Genomic DNA, 24,939 nt, shown 5'->3' on the forward strand with positions numbered 1-24,939 from the left:
AAAAAAAAAAAAAAAAAAAACATGGTGGGGGTTTCTGCTGGAGGTAATTAAGTGGCTGCAGTTTCAAAATATATGAAAAAGTTCAAGGGACATGAATAACCCTACAAGGCACTGTAACAATGAGATTCTCACTCAAGAAGTCCACAGAATAAAGGAAACGGGTATTACCAGTCAGTGGAGGTCAAGTGACAGACTGAATTGTTCTCTACTCATTGTTTTATGTTCAATAGGCCGACTAGCTTGATTGGCAGCTCCTCTGTCACTTGTGTCCATGTTTCAGGGTGTGTACAAATCAGCAAAATACTGTTGGACACAATTTCAGAAATATTTTTTATTTATTTCGAACAGATAGAAGTGTAAAATCACACGCATGAACATGGAACGCAAAATACATATTTTTGTATAATAATCTTAACATGCTCAAAAAGGAGCAGGAAGAAGGAAAAAATAGGAACATGACATTAATTAATTTTCCATCTTATCTGGGTTTACATGTCTAATACATCCATTCCCACACACACTCGTATGTGTTAGTCTCAATTTACGCATTTGTGCTAACTCTCACCCATATTTCTATAATTTGTGAAAATGACCTCCTTATATTTCCTTTTAAATTAGAGGATATATAATGACAAAAATAACTATATTCAGACATCTGGACCCCAAATAATAGTAATAATAATTATCACAAAAACTGTGGCTTTGTTTTGTTCTGTATTATGTTGACTGAAAACAAAAGACCAACATTGTTTTTCTTGCTGCACCTGTTTCATCAGCTGATTAATGCAATTTCCTAAGTCAATTTTCTTAAAAAAAAAAAAAAAACATTAGAAATTGCAATATACACAGTAGAATTACAGTAGAACAAATTAATCAATCTTTTGTCATCAAAGCAAAAATATGCACCAATACATAACCAAACATTTCTAAACAAAACAGACGACTGAGTTGTGATTTTAAACACTCAAATTCTCAAGTGGAAATGTATATATAAAAAAAATCATATGCTTGTAATCTAAATTTCATCATGAAATCAGAAAATCATAACACTATTTTTTATTTTTTATCCAAAAAAAAAAAAAATTGAAGGATAATACAGAATCTGGTCCAACCAAAATCTAGTGATTTTCCTTCTCCTGATTCATAGGAGGTTCTTGCTTTCTTCTGCATGCCCTGCTGGGAGGGGAAGAAGTCCCAGCCTGGCAGAAAGATTCACACCCTCAGACACCAAGGCCAAGTGCTGATTAGGCAAGATGCTAACTGTATAAACACCGTCTCAGCACCATCATTTTCTAACAGGGTACTGCTTAGATCAGGTTTCGTTCCGACCCACATTCTGCCTGTTCTACCGACTGACTGGAAATTGATGCAATGTTTAGAGAGGATTTGTTCTCTTAAGTTTGTTTACATAAACTCCAAAGATTAGTCTAAAGAGAGAGGGGAAAAAAAATCAGAATGTCAATGAGAATTTTAGACTCGTTAAACCTCCCCACTCATGAAATGTGCTAAGTACTGTGAAAAATGTATTTGATTACGGTTCAGACGGTTATGACGAATTCATAGCTCAGTTATTGATATGATATCTCGACAGCCTCTCCGCCCCCGCCTCCCCTCTGCCATTCCTTTGCTACATTCATACTTGCGCCTGTGTGACTCCAGCATATTTCACATCATAGTTCCACAATAAGCACACAGCCACAAACTCCTAGGATTATTTTTTCCTCCTTCCATTTAATTCAATGCAATTTGCTGACATTAGAAAATTAATCTGTTTGTCCTTTACTGGAGTTTTAGTTTTAGCAAAGTTCTCTGAGCCTGTGGGAAAATTTGGTTTGGTTGTTTACAAAAGCATTGTGTGTTTCTTTTAATGGCTTTTTTTTTTTTTTTTACATTTGAAATTGAACGTTTGTAAGTTTTGTACATTTAACAGACTTCTGGTTTACTGATCTGTCAATTCAGTCATTCAATTTTCTGGAAGCGAAATGCAAAAGGAAAAGCCAGTATAGAGGATACTACATCCAAGGATAGTTAAAATACTAAACAATGGACTTTAAGGGAATCCTGCATCGTACATGGACTTGATGAACTGATTGTATAAATAACCTGCAGTTGTTCATGTGGAAATATTAACATATAGTGACTATAATTGACATTATTTTAAATGATTTCCTATATACTGTATGTTAAATAAGTTATGTGAAAGTATTTAAGAGTTTTTGTATAAACCTAGAGGTGATTTGGCCCGTGTACTTTGAGTTCCTTTTAGTTTCTAAATGGTATACCCAATATCTTTTTAGCTTTTTTTTCCCCTCTCTTTAAGATCATATTAGATGCTTAATACTAAACATAGAGCATCATTTTCTAAATGCATAAATATGTGTAACATGTTACGTAACAGACACCTGAAGTAAGCATGCTGCTTATTATAAAGGAAAGAAGATGCAGCAAACACAATGTAGTATTAGAAAATATATTTGTGGAAGATAACAAAAACGGAAAATTATAAGGAAAAGAGCTTCACTGTAGAAATCTCAGTGCACACAAAAAAAATCACCTGGTGAGAATTTCAGACCTGAGAAATCACCTAGAAACTTTAATCCAGGATAACACGGTATGGACAAAATAAAAGTTGCAGAAAAATGCAACCAGACTAGAGTAAAATTTTTTTAAATAAATTTTTAATAATTAAAAAAAAAAACAGTTGTCAAACTCAATTTGTCTGAAACTGCATCCAGCAGTGTCTCTCAGAAATCACCAGGTCATGTGTGCCCACTGCTCAGTTTTCATTCCCTGATCTATAATGAAGAGCTGCATGGCTATGAAGAAGAACTGGTGACTGTGTGACCCAGATAATTGACCAAATTGAACAATATGAGACTCTTGCTGTAACAAGAGACAAAAGATGGAGGCAAAAATGAAACTGGACAGGCTGTAGCTGTGCTGTTTTGAAGAAATCTGGCGCCAGAAGCTCTTCAAATAGTCGCACACCATGTAATCGCAAATTCCTGACACTCAGATCCATTAAAAGCAGCGTTTAAAATTCCTTTTGAACTGGTATTTTAGACTGTCATGCATACAGATCAATGTTAACCTTTTCCATCTCTAAACTAAACTAAAAACATGACAATTTAAAACAGTTTGGTTGTTTTTTTGTCCTTGAAATGTTACTTTAGGGTTAGGGGTTGCTCCTTGTTAGTTTGTCAGCGTCTCATGATGTTTTTTTCTTTTCTTTTGAATGCTTCTAATAGATGATGAAAATCACAAAGAGTCCACTCCGTTCATTAACTCAAACAATAACGAGGACTGCAGCTATGAAGGCAAAAACATGGCCCTGTATGAGGTAACCGATGCTCTCACGTTTGATTTCTCTGAGGTTTTATTCGTTTCAGCTTTGCGGTCACACATTGATCTGTTTGCCTTCAGGAGGAAATGGACAGCACCCCCATGGTAGCGTCTCTTCTCAACAAGTTGGCCAACTACACCAACCTCACCCAGGGCGTCCGTGAGCACGAGGAGGCCGAAGATGGGGTCAGGAGGGTTGCGGTCATGGTACGGAGATTCTGCCTTAGTACCGAGAAGTTTCCGTCGTTAAAGCGAACGAGTTGCTAACCCAGTAAAGTCACATTTAGACTACAGTGGACCTGGTCATACCCAACAATATAAACATGAAGTCTTGCTTCCGAGAATAGCATCTTTCTTTCTGGAGTAGACTTTGATCTCGCTTCATTACAACACAGATCCATAACCTAAATGAACTCATGAAGTTATGCTAAAGGAACGAGGTGTGTTCTTTTATGGTAGCCTTTCACTTCATAAGACTTGTCATAAACACATTGCCAAAAGGTTATATTTTACTTGTTGGAGTACAATAATCATCCTCCTGTCCTGGGCTATTTTTGTCTTGGGAGTGTTTAGGAGCACTGACTAATTCTATTTTTTTTTTTTTTTTATGTAGTTTGGACTTAAGAAGTTTCTCCTGTGAGAAATTCCCTGTCTTTGAGAGAAACTGGTGCCTTAGAGCGATTCCACAGATTTAAAGGGAATTGATCTTAAAAGGTCTTTGCTGCTGTAATTTGTGTGTTTACGCATTCATTTAGCTTGCATAACATATTCAGTAACGTCACTTTAAGTTGATGAGTAAAGAAGCTGATGAAAATATCAATGCCAACAGGCAAATACCAGAAAGGAACTGGAAACAAAAAAATACAACACATTAAATAGATCTGAGAACTTTTTTTTTTTTATATATATATAATTCTAATTTAAAGTAAAATTTTGGCCTAGTGTTACACCATAATCACAGATGATGTGCTGCTCACTCCAAACCTGTCATGAATAAACTTTTTATGTTTTTTTTTTTTTTTTTTTTTTTTTTTTTAGCCGCTGTGCAAGAAGCTTTTGGATTATAACACAAAAACAGCTTAAAGATGTCAAACCAAGGCTATTGCTTTGATAAAGAGAGAAGACAGAAGTGTTAAAAGACGGCTTGGAGGAAATGTGCCATGACCCTTGAAGGTCTTGTAGTTAATGGATAAACGTCCTTCAGAACAGAGTAAAGTTGGCTGCACTGCATAAAGACAAATAGTTCTACTTCAGAGATTTTTCCCTTGATTTAAAGTTTATCGATCCTTGTACTCTTGCTCTACTTTGGGATTTGAAAACAGTTTATTCTGCTTTAAAAGATTAGCTTTAAAGTGACTGGTAAACTAAAGATCATAGATTATTCACACTCTCACAGCAAACCTGCTGGAATTAAATGCTAAAACTCAGACCAGGGAATGTCCACTGAGCGCATATTTACTTATCAGACTTAATGTCTACCTGTTAGCCAATACGCAACGTATACAAATACAGTAATCAGTCTTCCAGTAAAGTATAGTTTACGAGTTTAGCTGGCCTTTTTAATGACTGCCTTAAGGGCCAGGAACAGTTTTCCAAATAGCTTCCCAAAATGTTAGAATTTTAATATTTCAATGGTGTGTGTATATGAACGCTGTTGTCACGGCATCCATATTCTGGGTCTTATTTACTCAGATGCAGATGTTCAAATGAGGTAACTCCCCAAGAAATAACTTGCTACATCCGCAACAAAGGTAGTCTGTTCAGCAGCGTGTTGAACAGTGAACATTGGGAATTTTCGATAAAAGCAGATCCTCCAACTTTGAATTCTTGGTCTGTTAAGAGACGCTGATTGTGTGTTCATCAAGACCCGCCCCCCGAATGATATCTTGGAGCACTCGGAGAAGATCTAAAGCTCAAGTCCAGCAGGAGTTAAGACGGACGATGCAGAGAGGTTGAGGGGAAGGAAGGACGAAACAGGAGGCAAATGCAGGGCAGCTTGGGGGAGAAGATATGGGAAATGTGGAAATACACCTCCACAAAAGGCACATTGCATCATTTAGAGAAGCAGCTGTGTGCAGTAGAGAAGGCACAGGTCAAGGGGTTTGTGAGTCAGAAGATGGTACGTATGTTTTGGTGTTTGGGGAAAGTGACAGTGAAGGTATATTTGATCCACCAGCTGTTTCTTGGAGATTATAAACAACATTTTTCCAACGTTTTATGGATGGTGATCCTAAATTTCTGTTTTAGTGCTAAGGTTACTGTTTTAAGGTTTTATGTTGTCCAATCAGTAAGTAAATTGATTTCAGAGTTGCTGTTTTAAAAGGGTGTTAAATATAATTTCAGATGTACAGATGTGTTAAAAAGTTTAAGGCTTATTTTTACTTTTTCTCTCTTCTTTTTTTTTTTCTCTTGGAAACAGCATTGTAAGCACCTAACGCACATTAAAAAAAAAAATCCATTATAGCCTTAAATGTATTTGTTAAATCAAACAATGTATTTTAACTTTTCTTTAGAAGCAGTCTCACAAATATTCGCACTTAAAAGCAAAATGTGTGAGGATAAATTATAATTCTTCTATATCTCTATCATCTGAATAGATAAAGGTAAATTGTTGTATTTTAGAGGAGTGGAAAATACAGGCGTTGTTATATTTYTGTTATATTCCTGCTAAGTCATCATCTCTTGTGCTTTGGTTCATATGATGAGAAGGAAACGTTTGGCTTAAATCTAAGGATGCAGCTTGCATGGCAGCTGTTTCCTGCAAGCACTTTGCATACCCAACCCCTCTTTGCTATGCATTGACGAAAAGCAGCTTATGCAGTGCAGCATTAAAAGACAACAATGCTTATTAAAAAGAGTGGTAAAATATTGGGGTTAGGCATTACTTGGAGCTGAAATAAACTCGCCAGCCCCTTGATTCGGTCCACTTATTCTATTGCTTGCTGCAACAAATAATGAATAATGAATCAGCCAATAGCATGCAAGCAACTCGATGCATTAAGGCATCTAGATGCAACAAAGCATCAGCATGGGGAAGAAATTGATGACATTATTGGTCTGAGTACTTCAGAAAGTGACAGTCTACTGTGCTTTCGTCCATGTCTGACCTTTAATGACCAGAATTCGCCCATTTTTGTTGAAAGCTTCGACCAGCAGATGACAAGAGTATGAAAATAGGTCCACTGTACTCCTCTATTGTCACCAGATTTCTATCCACTAATGAAGAATCTTAATGAATCTGAGTTACATTGCATTTCCCTCTGGGATCAATAAAGTGTTTCTCAATTTGAATTTGAATAGAGCACCATTCACATTTGTATCCTTGTGATGGCGTCATGTCAATAAAGCTCCCAAATTGATAAATCCATGCCATGGAGAATTATGGTAATTTAGGAGCCAAAAGAGAATCTGTCCCTAATAAAAAGACCAGATCGGTATTTTTACGTCAATTGTGACGTCTGACGTTTTGTTTGTGTGTGTTTCTGTCTCCAGGTTCCTCAGATGGGCACTTTCATTGGGGTCTATCTGCCCTGCATGCAGAACATTTTAGGCGTCATCCTCTTTCTCCGCCTGACCTGGATCGTGGGCACAGCAGGGATCCTAGAATCGTTAGCCATCGTTTCCATGTGCTGCGTCTGTGTGAGTTTTCCAGAACCCTTTCAGCGGTGCCCCGCTTACATCATTCCACAAAGGCCCACTCATTAACCACTGAGGCCAAGCCTAATGTACGCTGAAGCGTAGAAATGAGCGTCTGTCTTGAGTTCACGGCTGGGGTCAGAAGAATTTCTCACAAAGAGAACAGAAAGTTTGTGTTTTTTAAAGTCCCGTATTCCAGCAGCTGCAGACGGCCAAACAGAGCACCGAGTGTTTGACAAGTCTGAAATAAACTTGAGCAGGACTCGTGATGTAATCCAACCCCACGCTTCTGATGTTTCCGTAAATCAATGGAGCTGGTCTGGGAACATCAAGGATATTCACTAAGCTGTAAAGCATGGGGTAATTTACACGTCTTTGATGTGACCACATTTTAAAAATAATAATATGTATAAAGCTTCCAAAGACGGGGGGGGAGGTGTTTTCTAAAACTAAAGAAACACTAAATTACCCCACGTTTTATTTTTATTTCTATTGCAACTTTTATACCATTCTTAATTATGATCTGAGGATGGAATTAAAAACTTGAGTTCATGCAAAAGGAGAATTTGGAGTTCTTGGACCAATTTTTTAAAGATCTATATGTTTATCACCAGGTTTAGCTCTACTGACGCATGCAATCACTTTATATGTATAACTCTACAACAGATTTTGCTGGACAATAAATTGTGTTGTTTTGTGATCATTTTTAAATATTACATTAATCAATCAATCAAATTTTATTTGTGTAGCACATTTCAGCAGCAAGGCATTTCAAAGTGCTTTACATAATTAAAATAAAAACAGCATGTGACAGTGAATAAACAGTTAGTTAGTTAATAATGTCATAAGTTTGCCTTCTCAAAGACCATTACATTTTAATTTGTAAAGAACACAACACTGGAACTGGAAGATAATTTAAATACAAACCCCACAATAACAAAAAGACTAAAACTCAAACCGAAGTAAAAAAACAAAAAACTCACACAGCTTAAATCAATTTATTTATCATGCGATCAATTGATTGATTAATTGCTTATTGCGACAGGCTTAATGCTATGTATTGATGAAAGCAGGTTTTTTACAGTTACAACTTGCCACTGCAATAATATAAAAATGTGTCAGCTGTAGTCGTCTGGGGAAACACTTAAATATGTTAGTAAAGATCATCTTCTTATCAGCATCAACGTCACTCTTAGTTAAAATTTTTGGATGTTTATGTCAAATTTCTGCTCTACATTTGGTGGTAAAATGTTTGACCTTGAACTTGATCATATTTTATTTTGTTTACATCTAAACATCTGTCTTCTGCCCTTCAGACGTTACTCACCGCCATATCAATGAGTGCCATAGCAACCAATGGAGTTGTACCAGGTAGATTAAATTTACGTCTTTTTTCAAACATTTGGTATCATATCATTTTTGCCGTGATCTATTTCTGGGATTTGCAGCTAAACTGAAAATTACTGCATTTACGTTTGTAGCTTTTGGAATACATAAGGATAATATAAATCTTGAAGTATAAAAAAACACTGCAAATACACAATGCTTAAATCACACAAGCAAAATATTTGTTGTAGCAGTCACTGAAATGATTCAAATATAGTAATTCGAGATATGCTAGATAATAAATTGCATTGGTATTTTTGAAAATATTTCTATCTGGGATGTTTCTTTCTCAGCAGCTGATGGGATATAATGAAACATCCTGTGTTAATTGATTAGCCTATTAAATCATGTTTTTTTTAACATTCTTAAAATTATTGAATCTTGTCTCTATGAATATTCATTTAAAGCCTAATTTCTTTAACTTTAATTGGATGCTTTGCAGAACTGAAATTGGAAAACTGGAGCTATTCTCCACCAGAATCAATGACTAATCGATTAATAATTAGATTGACACATTTTATTTGAGAACTGAAGTTGAGAAGAAAACGTTACATCATCTATCAAACATGAAGTAAGCAAATATAACTGAGAAAGCAGGTTTACAACATCAGCTGATCAATCTGTTTTTCTTTATCAATTCTAATTACCTTTCCAAGCTGTAAAAGAAAGTCTTGGAGAACAAAATGAAGTACAGTTCGTCATTCTGTGACTCTTGAGTTAGCATTAGCTAGCACGCACACACACACACACACACACACACACACACACACACACACACACACACACACACACACACACACACACACACACCATCAGGCACTGATCATGAAAACGTGTCTGTGACATTTGGTCCAATCAAAGGAGCAGTTTTTAATAATTCCATCTCCGTCGTCTTTTTTGACCAATATCATTAACACAACTGTGAATTTTGTCTCTTTGTAGCTGGCGGCTCGTACTACATGATCTCCAGGTCGTTGGGACCAGAATTCGGAGGAGCAGTGGGTCTTTGTTTCTACTTGGGAACCACCTTCGCTGGCTCTCTGTACATACTGGGAACCATAGAGATCCTGCTGGTAGATCCGCCCTCAGTTTAAGCTTCGTCTGCCGTCATCAGCTGCGGTTTTGTGATTCGTTGGCTCTGCTTTTTGTTTCTTTTCGTCTGCTCCCAGATGTACATCGTTCCTTTCGATACGATGAAAGTATTAGACGAAAACGACATGCGTCTCTACGGGACGTGCTGCCTCTTCCTGATGGCTCTGGTCGTGTTTGTTGGGGTGAAGTGAGTATCCACGCTGACAAAGGCACGGAAACAATCATCCATTTTCACCACTTGTTCTTCTCCGTCTGCAGATATGTGAACAAACTGGCTTTAGTGTTTCTTTCCTGCGTGGCTCTCTCCATCATGGCCACATACGCGGGAGCCGCCAAGACATTAATCGAGCCGCCAGCGTTTAAGTGAGTGTCACAAACAACGTTTGTGACTTGTGTGCTGTTGTGAGAATACTCTCTCACTGACCAAATGTGAGCTTATTTGAAGCAGTTTTAACCGGTGTGTTTTACTTGTGCTCGCAAAAATGTCGGCACTGATTATTTGCAAGAAACCAATAACATACTATTGTCTGGATTTTTATTTACATACAAAATCTGATTCTGACTCTGGGAAAGATATTTAATATGACTAAAACCAAGAGTTTATGCTCCTAAGCTTCAACAACAAACTGTATCTAAGCATGTTATGCATTCAAACACTATAGCAAATGCCTTACTAAGCATTCGTACAGCACTGAAGGCACTGTGTGTGTAAAAGATTAAAGGAGATATAAATCATCACAAGTGCAATAAAACATGTGCTAACGTCACTTAACACTAAATGGTATTTATTGAGATTGTGTTTGTCCTAACACCCTTGAAAGCCAGCGTTTTATTAAAAACTGAAAACATAAGAAGATTACTGTCATCAGGAACCAGGGCTCCATCAGCCGCACTGCAATCTACCGTTTCTTCTCTGCAGCGTTTGTATGTTGGGGAATCGCTCTCTGAAAAACGAAAAGTTCGATAAGTGCGAAAAGACGGAACTGGTGACGAGCCTTTTCTGCGACCTCAACTCCACCTGCGATTTCTTCGAAGCCAACAACATGAGTGAAATCGTAGCCATTCCTGGGCTTCTGAGTAACGTCATCAAAGGCGAGAATAGAAAAATATGATCTTATTTGATCATCAATACCAAATAATAAGTCTTTATTACTATTATCAGTTGGAGTTTTCATTGCAACCTTCTCTTTGCTTGCTCATTAGAAAACTTGTGGAGCAACTATGATGACGCCAACGTGATCATACAGAAGAAAACGTTCCCCAAAATGCCTAAAGTCAAAGCTGGAAGCAAAGATCAGTTTTATGTCATCAATGACATCACCACATACTTCACATTGCTAGTTGGGATATACTTCCCTTCTGTCACAGGTATCGGCTCAATTGTCAGGAAGGATAATTAATGAGGGAAAGACGTTATCTTGAATTTAGAGTCTTTCAAATTGACTTTTTTCTGATACATTTATCATGTCTTCTTTTTAGGGATCATGGCTGGTTCAAACCGATCCGGTGATCTCAGAGACGCTCAGAGATCCATCCCAGTGGGAACGATTTTGGCAATCCTCACCACTTCTTTCCTCTGTATCCTCCATTTGTGTTTCTGCAACTGATGTTGCCGGACTGCTTTTGACTTTGCTGTGGTTCTCATTCATCCTGTGGAGCACAGATGTTAGTCGCCGGACAGTGACAGTTTCTTAATGTCGCAATCAGATATCTCCTTTGTTTTTTTGTTTGGAGCCTGCATCGAAGGAGTGGTGCTGAGAGACAAGTGAGACCACGTTTAGATAACACTTATCGTACTGTTCAGAAATAAATGGAGTGAACTGCAGCATTTATTTGTTGCTTTTTGTGGATGTGAAAAGGGAAAAATTCAAGACAAACCAGTGTACAAAGCAGCGTTTGTTATAGTTCGGTTGCCATGCCAAAATCCAGCTACGCTATTAGAAAATATGAAGACCAGGCAAACCTAAAAAGTTTGTTCTGGCTTCTTCCAGGTTTGGTTTCTCAGTGAAAACGATGCCAGTGATTGGTGTTCTCGCCTGGCCGTCCCCATGGGTGATTGTGATTGGCTCGTTTTTCTCTTGCTGCGGCGCGGGGCTGCAGAGCTTGACTGGCGCCCCCCGTCTGCTGCAGGCCATCGCCCGCGACGGCATCATCCCTTTCCTACAGGTAGGCGATGCATGAGTTTTACTTGGAAGAGATTTTGATTCTCATAAAGGTTACTTACAAAAACAAGATTTTCATAATTGATTACCCTGAACTCCATTCCTATCTTCATTTATTTTTTAAATTTATTTTACATAATTGATTCTACACTATACATTGCTGATCAACCAAATTCTCAAATTTCTTAGAAAAGTCCTGATGCTGCTTGGCCGTCTGGAGATAGGAAGATACCTTGTACTTTTTTTTTTTTTTTTTTTAAGAAATGCTATTCCACTTACAGTTTCTGTCATACATCATAGACGATGATCAAATGCTGCAAGAAATATGTTTTTGCTTGAGAAATGGATCCAGATTTCATCCAGAAGTCCTGTGGAAGGGATGCACAGTCCACCAGCAGCCCACTGTGTTTTTGTTTAAAAAAAACAAACAAAACAAAACCAATCGCCCCACTGTTACCAACCCAGTAACTTTCTTGCTATTTTAGACACACACAAAAAAAATCTATTCCAGCCAAAATTTAAATCTTCAGGTCAGGCCTGATTGGACAGAAAACTGTTGTCGGTTCACCAGTAACAGTAAATGTTCACAATACTACAGAGCTCTGACCTGTAGTACTTTGTTAGGAACCTGATCAGATCTCTTGTCTTCTGTGTTTCTGTCTCTCTCAGGTCTTTGGTCACGGGAAGAGAAACGGAGAGCCCACCTGGGCTCTTTTGCTCACCGTGGGGATTTGTGAGATTGGGATCCTTATTGCCTCTCTGGACAAAGTGGCCCCCATCCTGTCCATGTGCGCTGCTGGAAGTCACCCACCGTCCCTTTCCTGCTGCTCGCTGTACATGTGCATCACTAAACTCTCCATGTCGTTTGTGCTTTTAGGTTCTTCCTCATGTGCTATCTGTTTGTCAACCTGGCCTGTGCCGTTCAGACGCTGCTCCGGACTCCCAACTGGAGGCCACGCTTTAAGTTCTATCACTGGTGAGAGATGAAGAAACTCGGAGTACTGGATTTCTACCCAGTGGGAAAATGCTTTGAATTCCACCTTTCCTCACATCCTTTCTTCCCAAAGATCTCAGTTCTTTTCCCTCCTCTTGTCTTTCCTTCCTTTTACTCTCCATATTTTTGTCTCAAACTTTCCTCCTTTCTACATTTCTTGCCTGTTGGATTGTTTCCTGTCTTTCTTTTCTTTCTTGTTTCATTCCCCCCATCTGTCTTCTTTCCTTCTCTTGTGCCCTTATTGTTTCTTTTCTTTCATTTTTCCTTCATCGTGTTCTCACTTCCTCCTTTTCTTCTGATGCACCATTTATGTCCAATTCCTGTATTTCCTTTTTTCCTGCTTCCTTCCCTTCCTGTCATCCTTTCTTTTTACATTTCACATGTCTTTTGTTCCATTCTTTGTTCCTTGTTTCCCCTAATCATTTATTTATCCTCTGAGTCCTCTGTCATATTTACAGCCAAACAACTGTAGATACATCTGTCTTAAACACACAGTTAACTTTAGTATTTTGACGTTAAAAAGAGTGCGAAGGACATAACCTTATGAAAGTGATAACTTTTGACATGTTTATGTTTTTTTTCCTGCAGGACTTTGTCCTTCTTAGGCATGAGTCTCTGTCTCTCCCTCATGTTCATCTGCTCCTGGTATTACGCCATCGGTGCCATTTTGATCGCTGGCTGTATTTACAAATACATCGAATACAGAGGGTGAGTTCTGAAGTTCGAGACCAAGAGATTATTTTAAAATCGCTATAAACAAGGATTTAGTAATGACTTCTGATGTCGAAGTGAACCACAGGGATGGCTTTGTTCTAACAATGAAGCCTTTTCTTCATTAAGGCCCGACTGAATTATATCCGGAAAATTTACACGTACAGATCTTCACTGTATTATGGGTCTTTAAGATTGTCCTGCAGTTAGTGAAATGCAATTTATTACAACATCAAAATAATTTAGAGATGAACATTTGAGTGGAGAGCTGATTCTTTCCTGTTGAATGCAGAGCTGTGAAGGAGTGGGGCGACGGGATCAGAGGTCTGTCCCTAAACGCCGCACGCTACGCTCTCATTCGCCTGGAGGAAGCGCCGCTGCATACCAAAAACTGGAGGTGGCCGTTCCTACGTCTGCACAGAATCACTCCAACTTTAATACGCAGATGTGTTTACGGTGTTTCTCTTCTGCTCAACAAATTTTTTTTATTTTTTGCAGACCACAGCTGTTGGTGTTGTGCAAACTGAACTCTGACCTGAAAGTGAAGCATCCCCATCTCCTGTCCTTCACCTCACAGCTTAAAGCCGGCAAAGGACTCACCATCGTCGGCTCGGTCCTGGAGGGAACCTACATGACGCGCAAGGCGGACGCCACCGCTGGAGAGCAGGTTTGCCTCTTCTGCTCTGCATCCTGTAGCTTCTTATGTAAAAACTTTTATTTTTTTGTATCCACTTGGACCTCGTACTAGTCATTTTTTTCATACGCAACACTGAATTTAACACGTAACATTGAATTGCTAATCCATTCGAACTTCTTAAACTTTTACGCATTTCGTCACATTACAACCCAAAACATCAACATGCTTGATTGGAATATTTTCTTAGTAAACATAAAAACTGAAATGTATCCTCCCCCTTTTAATCTGATGGCTTTAGATAAAATCAAGAATAGATATGGGTCTTCAGATATTGCCTTATTAATAAACAGCCTGCCAGTAAATAATTTCATCTGATCATAAATCCAGCTGTGCTGTGACGACCTTTTTGTTTAGAGAACATTAGTGAACAAATGGCATCACAACAGAAGGGTCAGGGTTTACTGTCATCATTATAAAACGCATTTGTAAACAATAACCAAAATCTAAACACTGGCATGGTGAAAGAGAAACTCCTGGAAAGTGCATGTTGTTAAAAAAAAAAAAAAAAAAAAAAAAAACACCCTTTGCTTCTGCAGTCATTAGTGCTGTTGGAATTTAAACAATGTATAGTTTAGTACAAGGAAAACAGAGAAAATTACAAACTTTAAAGTATTTAAAACTGCAGTTTGCAGGAAAGATGGTTCTGAATACAAATTTATATACTATTCAGATTCTTTGTTGTAAAAAGGTAAAAGATAACAATTATTCACTGTTCTCAGTGTGTCTTTTGTATAAAATACTGATTCAAAAACATCAAAGTTTATGGTTGCAATATGACTGCAATGGACTGTCCAGGGTGAACCCGCCTCTCGCCCAAAACGTCTCGCTGGAGATGGGCACCAGCACCCGTCCTGACCCCACTATGGATGGAAGGATGGCTTGTAATATGAAATAATGTGGAAAACAAGGAAAATGGATACTCCTTCTATGCACTATGGCAGTAAACGATCCATCAAAAACTACTCCATGTCCAAGTCGATTAGAAATAGAATGAAGTACAAAAACTTGTTTGTTTTGAGCCATGAAATGTGGCCAAGAACTTCCTCCTCCTACTCCTCCTCAGTCTGACTCTCATTCATTATGTTAACCCCAACATACAAAGTTTTGAGGAAATGTGTGACAGATGTGAATACAGTGGGAAATTTGCATTCTGGCAGAATGCAAATTCTGCATTAAATTCAACCTGATTCACCACTCTTCCTCATCCGCATGGCAGCAGTGAGCAACAAAAGACGCATCCATTTTGTCTTTTGACTATCATGGCAAACAGTCTGCTCTTACTGTGAATAGCTCTCTGAGTCTAGAGACTTGGCAAGCTATGTGAAATGCATTTAACAATTTCAGTACAAATAAATAAAGGTAATTGTTATACTTGGAAAAAGTACAGTAAAAACTATTTCTCACAGATAATTGCTCCATCTTTGACCTGGATTTTATTTTCTCTGGCAGAACATGAAAGCAGCCATGGCTGCGGAGCGGACCAAGGGCTTCTCCCACGTCATTGTGTCGTCCAGCCTGCGAGACGGTTTCTCCATTCTGATCCAGTCAGCGGGACTGGGAGGAATGAAACACAACGCCGTCCTCATGGCTTGGCCCTCAGGCTGGAAGCAGGCCAGAGACTCCCTGGCTCAAAGGAACTTCATAGGTAAACCGCACAGAAGTGCAGTTCATCTCATTTTCGAATTTTTATTTGGAGAAGCAAGTGTTACAGACCCATTCTGCTTGTGTTTGGAGAAAACACAATCAAGAGTCTAAGTTTGCCAGAATCAAAGCCGGGATACATGCTGAAGCATGATGGTAGTTTTGTGTGACAGATATACACTGCTCAAAAAAATAAAGGGAACACTTTAACATTTAAGTGAACACTGAAGTGTTCCCTTTATTTTTTTTGAGCAGTATATTTTACTCCAGGGGGATTAGTGGTTTTACATTTTCGTCCAGTTTGACCAGATCCTGAAAAACAATTCCCTTCGACCTTTAACAGAGAACAATAACCTCTGTAGAAGTGAAGGCTACGTTCACAAATACTGATAAAATACATTGAAATTTGTGGTTCAAATCGGAAATGACCCACATCCAATTTTTTGTCAAATTGGATTTTTTGTGTCCCGCATGCGCAGCAGGGGGCGCAGTAACGTCACGCATAGCGAGCGTGCTCAGTGTTTGCGTAAGTAAACATGGATGCTAACGGTGGAGCATAGCTTTTGAAGTTGTTGTCCGACCGGAGCAGCACTTTAACAACTTAATCCTCATTATAGCCATGGCTGTTGTTTTCCTTCCCGTTTGCGCATGTCAGGACAGAATAGTAAAGTTTGTCGAGTATCAGTGAGACCTGCCTGTTCAGCTTCAGGTCACATTTGAAAAGGTCGGATACGTATCGGATTTCCAAGTGGTCTAGGTCACATTAATGCAAAAAAATATATTAAAAAAATAATTGTAATTGGGTCACTTTGGTGTGCAGTGTGAACACAACCTAAATATCCTGTACAATTTTTGAACCATTCATCGACAGCAGGCGCTTCGGTTTGAGTGCAGTAGATATTTAGCCGTGTAGCAACTTGAGGCTCGTTTTAAAAACATTCCTCTACATCCAGAGACGGTGAGAGAGACGACGGAAGCCCACCAGGCTCTGCTGGTCGCGAAGAACATCGACCGTTTCCCCGACAACCACGAGCGTCTGAAGGAGGGAGCGATTGACGTGTGGTGGATCGTCCACGACGGCGGGCTTCTCATGCTGCTGCCCTTCCTGCTGATGCAGCACAAGGTGTGTGTGCTCGCCACAGGTTGTGTGTGTTTTGCGACCCGCTCAGCCTCAGGATGCTCATCTGCCATCAGCAGTTTCTGACGCAGGTGTGTTTTGTTTCTTTTTGTAGGTGTGGAGGAAATGCAAAATGCGAATCTTCACGGTGGCGCAGCTGGACGACAACTCCATCCAGATGAAAAAGGACCTGCAGGTGTTTCTGTACCAACTGCGCCTGGACGCAGAGGTGGAGGTGGTGGAGATGGTGAGACGACACGGTGCCATCCCAACTGCCCCTCTAGTCAACTTGGCATAGCAGCAGCAGCTTTACTCTGATGATACCGCTGGTTGCTTTGCATCCTGAATCTGAAGGTGCTCCGTATGTTTCCTCAGCATGACAGTGACATCTCGGCTTTCACATACGAGAGGACTCTGAAGATGGAGCAGAGGTCCCAAATGCTGAAAGAGATGCACCTGTCCCGCACCGAGAGGGAGAGAGAGGTATGATCGCACAGGCAATGCAAACTGCTGACGTCTACCAACGTAAGCAGTAAATCATCCGTTATTCATTTATATTTGATGCATCTTTTATACACTGTAGTATCTCAGGCTTCCAGACTTGCTTTTTGCGCTGGTTGCAGTGGTTTGCCTAAACATTTCATCTTAAAGCATCAACACAACAAACGGGTGCATCAGAACTACTCACAACAGTTTATTACACTTTAAATTAAGTTTAATGTAGAAAAGCTAAGTGGTGCATCATGATTATTTTGTACTGAAAAGTAAAAATACTGTACATATTAGGAGATAATATGTATTTTCTTCTATTCTGTTTTGTATCTAAAACAGGTCTGTGTTAGGAATGAGACTTTGTGTCTAAGTGCTTGTATAGAAAAGGTGAAATAAAAAGAAATTTAAACATAGATTTGCAAAGGTCGGCTTTTAAAATTTTTATTATTATTATATTTATCAGCTTTTTGTTACATAAAGTTAAACAAAACAACATCACAATGCTGCCAGATAGAGAAAATTTAAAAAAAACCAAGAGAAACAAAGCAAAGGTCACATTTTTAAGATTGTTGTAATTTCACATTAAAATAAAATACAAATTACCTTTACATATGTTAATGTTTTCACAATTTACAAGGGGTTCAGTGAATAAATATAACGGCCCGCTGGCTGCCTGAAGTCTATTGCTCATTGTGTGCCAAGCATATTCTTTTATAAAATAATATTTGAAGTTCAGTGCCTGTTTAAGCATCTTATTGTGAAAGTTTAAAGGAAGTTGTGTCTCTGGTTGTTTAGCTGTTTCAGGCAAAAAGCGTTGGTATTATTTTTCACAAACAGACTCTTGACCATAATGCCACATCCAGAATTATCATAACTTAAGCAGAGAAATCAGGCTTTTCTAAAGTTTACCACATTTTTCAGGCTAGTCAGAGCAAAACCAGGGAAGCGACAGGCAGAGTTACGTCTTCAACTTGACCTTTGAACTCCGCCAATAACGTTATGTTTTCAATTGACCATGGGCTCAGATTCAGAGCATCACTCCAGCGTAGCTCCATTAAGAGGAGGAAGTTGCCTGTCGTTGACTCGCTGCTCAACACTCAGAGGATGAGGTAGCCAAGCTAACTAAGCAGCTTGTCGCCACCATCCGCTGTGTCATCCTTCCACTCATTTCTCCGTTGTTCCTCACCAACATAATCCAGTCATTCCAGCTGCAGGGCTTTGACCAGGGTGTGTCAGCAGAAGCGGAGTGCAGTAGTTTCAGGTTCCTGCTGGTTTTGGATGATCTTCTAATCAACAAAATGATTGTTCTGTATCTGCTTTCTCTCATCAGTTTATGTGTTTTCCATTCTTAAATTTTCAAGCTCTACTCTGGTGGTTTTTAACCCTTTAACTGTCGCACTCAAAACTCCTACACGTAAGCCAACGAGTCGTTGAGGACACTGGTGTCGTCGTGACAGTTAAGGGGTTAAACTGTGGGTCACTCACCCCTAAAAGAGGCCAGATGTTATGACAGAGGGGGCTCAAGACCTTTCCTGGTATTTTTTTTGTGATACAACCCAGTGTTTTGGTGATATTTTCAATACATCAGCGTTTCCTTGGTGACAGGATGAGTGGCAGAGTGAATCTGAAATTTGATTTCATGCAGACAATTTAGAAACATTGAGTTTCAGTTAATGTTACCTGGATTTTTTTGTTTAAATTAAGCTTATTGTTCTTAAAAAATAACATTTTGTTTTACTTCTAGTTTTTCTTTTTGGGACCCTTGGAAATCCCAACTTCTTTTACTTTGTTTTAAGAAAGCACAGTTCCTGCTTGATTCTTAATTCATTCGCTCACCTAAAAAAACAAACAAGAAAAAAAAAAAACTTAATATTTTTGACGCAACAAAAACCCAAGTGATTTTAAAATAATACTTTGAACTGGTTTATTTTTAAAGTAAACCTTCCACAAGGGTTGCTTGGACTAGAAGGTTTGGGATCCACTGCTCTAGCTAAAACAAAAAGCTGCCACTAGAGGAGGACAAAGCAACTTTTATCAAGGACAACGATCCCAGCCGTAGTTATTCTCTCTGTTGGTTGTTGCTATTTAATTTTAGTTGTAACATTAAATTAAAAATGCTCATTGAAGAGAATATTTTACATCTTTCTTCTCCCCGCTCCTGCCAAATGTGCTGATCTTGGATAATTAGTCAGGCTATCTGCTCAGGTGCCATCCCACAGTTGGATCCTTTGTAAACCTGCCTCCTGTCGCTTGGCAACCATTGCTTCGAAAAAGACTTATATAAACACTGTTGATGGGTGGCACTTGTTTAATTTCTACACAGCTATTGCTACTGAAATATTTCTTGACAGCCAATATAGCAGCTTTAATTAATTCATTCTTATTTTTTTTACACGGTAAAAGTCAGTAAGATTTTCTGTAAAGCATACTAAGACGTTTGACCTAACTTCTCCCCTCTCTACGGCAATCAATGTGTTTGGGTTCTATACTCAACGACTTTTGTCCATCTTCATCAAACCTGCTTCACACTTGACTCCTCCTATAACAGACTTTACACACACATCCTGATGGTGTTTTGGGGTTTTTTTTTTCTCCGTATTTGTATGTACTTCTGTGCAAATTATTTCAGGATACCACTTGATTAATTATTCCAGTAATGCAAACTTCTGTTTCCCCGTGTGTCGCTTAGGCCCAGCTGATTCACGACCGGAACACGGCATCTCATTTTGCAACCAACGACAAAGCAGCCGGCGCCACGCCCGAGCACGTCCACATGACGTGGACCAAAGACAAGCTGCTGAACGAGAGGAACAAGCACAGAGAAGGCATGGCAGTGAAGGACATGTTCAACATGAAACCGTAAGTAGAACCAGCAGAACATGATTAAAAAAGAATTAGAATCCCTTGTCGCACTCCAAATATAAGCGGTTCAGCTCCCATGTTTAGCGTCTTAATGAACCTTTTAAGTGGATTTTGAGAAGTGTGTTCAGTGTATCTTGTCTTTTTTGTTTTTCAGTTCATTGAGCCTCTAACATTAACGAGGGCTGCCCTTTCAATATATTTATAGTTTTCCAGTTAAATGTTTTTTTTTTTTTTTGAAAGAATATTTTGGTGATGACTTTGAATGTGCTTTTTCTTTCTTTTTTCTTTTTTTTTTTTGCTCCTTTCCCACAGTGAGTGGGAGAATCTGTAAGTTGTTCCGTCTTTCAGCGTTTTTGGTTGCATGTGTTGAAACTGTTGCATGCGTGCCTGTGTAATTCAGTTCGCCTTAAAGGGAGGGAGGGGTGCATGATGGCAACAATAGCTTTTAAATTCAATGCGAGTTTACTTGCAAACGGTATAATCACGATTGTGGCCATGCACGTTTCGCTTCATGCCGATGCCAGCTTTACAGCGTCGCCCTTCGCTCGTAGCCCGAAATTTTACTTGGCGGCACGGTTATTAATGCGATTTTGCTGCAGCAACCAGTCGAATGTGCGGCGGATGCACACAGCTGTGAAGCTGAATGAGGTGGTGAAGAAGAAATCCAAAGACTCCCAGTTGGTCCTGCTCAACATGCCGGGCCCACCGAGGAACAAGAAAGGCGACGAGAACTGTATCCTTTTTGACTATGATGTCCGTGTCGTTGACCACGTCTGGCGCGCATCTCCTGCAGTCATTGGGCGAGAGGCAGAGTTCACACTGCACAGGTCACCAGTCCATCGAAGGGCAACACAGAGAAACGCAGGACAAATAACTAGACACATACCAACACAACGGGGTAACTCACAGAGACTATCAACCTAGCAGTCAGGTTTTTGCATCGTCAGTCTGTCATTTAATATGGAAATGTGTTTGGTAATGTGTGGAAGCATGAGTGTAACCTTCAAAATAAAATCAAAAATTGTTCGTATGGCACAACAAGGCAGTTCAAAGTGCTTTATATCGTAATAACACAACAATCAACAACTGAAACATGACGTTTTTCCAAGTGCTGTCATTCCACATCAAAATGTTGCTGGTGTGTCATTTATTATAGTACAAAAGCAAATCTAAACAGGTGGGTCTTTAGTCTAGGTTTAAAGAAACTCAGTGTTTCAGCAGTTTTACAATTTTCTGGAAGTTTGTTCCAGGTTTGTGGTGCACAGAAGCTAATTAGAAATTGGATGAACCAGCTGGTGTGTAAGATTTGTCCTTAACCACAGTGCGTTTCTCAGATATGGAGTTCTTGGAGGTTTTAATGGAAGGCCTGGACCGTGTGCTGCTGGTTCGTGGAGGAGGTCGGGAGGTCATTACCATCTACTCTTAGCGTCTAGTTGCTCTCATTCATTTCACATTTGGAGGAAACATGACGGCGCAGTGGGAAACCAGGCTGGAGGTTAACAAACGCCGCGGCAGTAATGCTGGGACAAATCTCTCCTTCCACACTGCCGCAGACAGAAGAAGTCGGTGTTTCAGTGTTGCAGTCCTGCTGTAAGGGGAGCGGGACTTGTCTGCTTGTACAGAAAGCTCTCCATCGCTCCTCACCTTGTTGCTGTTTTCACTCTGCCATCATGTGGCCACACTGAAGAAAAAACGTCCTGCATGCTTTCGGAAAGAACTGACCTTTCACATGGACGGCGTCTGATCCAGCAACGACCGTTTTCCTGGAGAAGAACATCTTGCTGTCTGCATCCACCATCAGCTACTACAGGTTCACAGTGAAATGGAGGCTAAACAAACACTTATTATTTATTTCAGAGCCAGTTTCAGATGTATTTGGAACCTTTTTCAGACCATTTAGTTTCTCAAAAAAATTATTAATCTCACAAAAGGTTTTCATTACGGAAAACGCATTCAAAAGTGTTGATGACGAGCTAATCAATAGTTTGGATTTGTCGATTCTCTGAGGTTTTTGTTGCCTTTTCTGACTGTCTTGTCTTTATGACCAAGTAACAAAATGAAAATGCAGCGTATGCATTTCTTCTCCTGTATATTAGCAAATCTTTTTAGACGCATTTTGTTAGAAAGCCACTTGACTCATTGGTAGATACTCTTCATGTTTTAAGTTAATTTTATTCAATAGTTTTTTGTCCTTAAAACTGAAGTTTTTCTGTAACGAGTGCATTTTAGGATTTTAAACAAAATAACTACAATTTTAAAATGTAATGTCAGTCTTGGTAAAGTCTGTGTTTCTATGTATTAAATTTTAAAATTTTTTCGCATCATTTTCTGTCATTCCCAGCAGGTGGCCCGATCCTGTCGGGACAAGAACTGGATTGTTGTCAAATCTTTACGTAACCGGCCTGGGCTCAGTCTCCAGAAATCAATTTAATCCTAAAATAATTATTGTTTGTTTGGATCACAAAGGAGCAAAGGGAAAACGTCAGAGCTGGCAGCAGACTTGGTCAGGGGATAAATGGCTTCCTGTTTGCCTCGGAGAGCGGTTAGCTGGGTCAGCGCGCACAAAGCGACAATAGCAACCTACACAGCTACATGCCGTGATCGCTGTCTCAGTAACGGCCCGACAACTGGCCTGTCAAACTGTGGATCCGTGGCGAAGGTTACGAGAAAAGACGAAGTTTGACACTTTGTTCTCGTGCCATTGAAAATGTTAGCCTATAAAACCAGAAAAGGCACAAAAGTCATGAAATAAAACGGAGTTTATGTCTCATGAAAAACGAAAACGGTAAAATGATGGGTTCTCTGACTGGAAAAGGTTTTATGAACCCAAGCATTCCTGCTTGTTGCTTTTGTTTTGTGACTTCAACCACAAACACAGAAGTGTAAAAAGAAAAAGTGTAAAGTATACCATCTAATGGCAATTTTAAAATATTTAATTAAAATTATATGAAACCATTTTTCCTTGTACAGCATAAAACACGTACTGTTTTATTTCATGACTATAATGAGCATTATAGTGCTCATTGTTTCTTAATGTAACATTTCTTAATGTTAAATTAAGAAATGTTACATTTCTTAATGTTACATTAAGAAATGTAACATTTCTTAATGTAACATGCAAAACTGAATGCAGCATAAAATGGGTCTGAATGATGGCAAGTTACTGTGAAAATAAATGTCTAAATAACTTGTGGGATTATTTTAGTCTTTTTTGGACAATTACCAATCTGATTCAAAATCTAAAGAAAGTAAAAACACTGGCACTTGTTTGTTTCAGAATATCGGTGATTGTTGTTTGGTTTCAGAATCTGCCAGACGTCAAATATTTTCCTCCTTTCTCCAACTTTTTCCTCAGTTTAAAACTGGTAATTAGAAATTCAAATTATGTATATATAAAAAAAGGTTTTACATATCAGAGATATGGACACTAATCAGCTAGCGATACTCTCAATGTTCAATTTTAATCCATTTGGGAATTTTCTTTATGGTGTCCAAATTACATTTTTTTTGTTGATGTTTCTTTACCAAATTAATTAATGCAAGTAGGTTTCGCTTAATTAAAGAATAATTACAGCTCGTATAGATTTTTGATAAATTAGATTGTTGAGGAAAATCAAATTAATAAGTGAGACAGATTATATTTTAAATATATAATCATACTGCTCTGTTGTTTGTCAATAAATGTAAAAAAAACAGAGAGACTCCAGCAAACTGGGTCACAATATTCTTTCCCAACATTAACCCAGTCTAGTTTTTTTGTTGTTTTCGTTTGTGTGGAAACTGGTAAGAAGATGAACAGCAACTCATTCGGTAAATACAACTACAAGACTGCGAATCTCACCAGATGGTAAACTTCACAAGATGATGGGCTCTGCAGAAACGCTCAACACGAAAGAATTACAAAATAAATTTGGTAACGTGCCACTTTTAGCTTTTTCTCCAAGCTAAGGAGAGAGTTGCAAACAATGACAGAGCCGTATTTGGTAAAGGTCAGGACAATGTCTCATGTCTAACACGGCTTCTTTTCATTCTCCCACAGTCTCCACTGACCTCTGAGTAAACCTGCAAGTAATTCTTGGTGTATCCGCCTCCAGCCTCTGAGCTAAATGTAGCTGAAGAGGGCAAAAGAAAGCTTCACCTCGGAAAGAGCTGCAGGGAGAAAGGAGGGCGGTGGGATCCTCTCTTTCTCTGAGCCATTATCATTCCAGCATCGTTCTAACAGTGGGGTGTGAACCAAGATGGATTATTTCTCAGATTCCCCGCTGACCTTATGAACCTCTGAATCCCTCGTTTTTTGTGTGAAAGACTTAGGATATAATTTATACAGGTGCCTACACTCACCTACTCAAACTTCCTAGTCGGCAAACCTTTTGTATAGGGATTAAAAATACTAGTTTTTCAGTAATCTGGACAATGAAACCCAACTAAGCTTTCCTACAGGTCAACGCCATAGTTGACAGATTCAAACCCTCCATTGATTCAGTTTTCAGCTAAAAAAAAATAAAACATACATGTAACCTTTCAGTACAGTATGAAACAGCTGATTAGGAAATGATTGGGGACGTTTAAACATTTTAAGCTTAGACCCTGTTAGACATCCTGTGCAATGAAGTGCATATGAAACATACTCTAATTCAGCCTAAACTTATGTTTTGGTTACATGTACGGTGATTCTGATCTGTAAAAGTCATAAGAATAGTTGGAATACAAGTACAAAAACTGCTGATCCAAAAAAAACGTTGCACTTTTTTTCTGAATCACATACAACAGGACAGAGTGTGTTAAGTGTCTCTGGTCCAGAGAACTA

At 38.9% G+C, this 24,939-nt stretch overlaps 1 protein-coding gene across 2 annotated transcripts in view; it reads left to right on the forward strand.

The window, feature by feature from the left end:
• LOC103478927 (solute carrier family 12 member 7-like) overlaps nt 1-23,321 on the forward strand; it is a 26,097-nt gene extending 2,776 nt beyond the window's left edge. The window contains exons 2-26 of one of the 2 annotated variants that reach the window (XM_008433054.2): nt 3,249-3,340; nt 3,424-3,549; nt 6,835-6,981; nt 8,295-8,349; nt 9,307-9,437; nt 9,534-9,643; nt 9,715-9,819; nt 10,376-10,548; nt 10,660-10,824; nt 10,936-11,034; nt 11,164-11,221; nt 11,448-11,622; nt 12,288-12,406; nt 12,496-12,594; nt 13,201-13,320; nt 13,616-13,720; nt 13,822-13,990; nt 15,470-15,665; nt 16,615-16,784; nt 16,894-17,025; nt 17,154-17,261; nt 19,960-20,129; nt 20,445-20,459; nt 20,732-20,865; nt 21,467-23,321. In XM_008433054.2, coding sequence (XP_008431276.1) covers nt 3,249-3,340; nt 3,424-3,549; nt 6,835-6,981; nt 8,295-8,349; nt 9,307-9,437; nt 9,534-9,643; nt 9,715-9,819; nt 10,376-10,548; nt 10,660-10,824; nt 10,936-11,034; nt 11,164-11,221; nt 11,448-11,622; nt 12,288-12,406; nt 12,496-12,594; nt 13,201-13,320; nt 13,616-13,720; nt 13,822-13,990; nt 15,470-15,665; nt 16,615-16,784; nt 16,894-17,025; nt 17,154-17,261; nt 19,960-20,129; nt 20,445-20,459; nt 20,732-20,865; nt 21,467-21,558 — 3,065 coding nt within the window. In that variant the 3' untranslated portion in view covers nt 21,559-23,321. The remainder of the gene's footprint in view (nt 1-3,248; nt 3,341-3,423; nt 3,550-6,834; nt 6,982-8,294; nt 8,350-9,306; nt 9,438-9,533; nt 9,644-9,714; nt 9,820-10,375; nt 10,549-10,659; nt 10,825-10,935; nt 11,035-11,163; nt 11,222-11,447; nt 11,623-12,287; nt 12,407-12,495; nt 12,595-13,200; nt 13,321-13,615; nt 13,721-13,821; nt 13,991-15,469; nt 15,666-16,614; nt 16,785-16,893; nt 17,026-17,153; nt 17,262-19,959; nt 20,130-20,444; nt 20,460-20,731; nt 20,866-21,466) is intronic. The other variant, XM_008433055.2, reaches the window with a different exon arrangement.
• The last annotated feature ends 1,618 nt before the right edge of the window (nt 23,322-24,939 follow it).

This window comes from Poecilia reticulata, linkage group LG17, assembly GCF_000633615.1.
Source record: "Poecilia reticulata strain Guanapo linkage group LG17, Guppy_female_1.0+MT, whole genome shotgun sequence".
Lineage (NCBI taxonomy): Eukaryota > Metazoa > Chordata > Actinopteri > Cyprinodontiformes > Poeciliidae > Poecilia > Poecilia reticulata.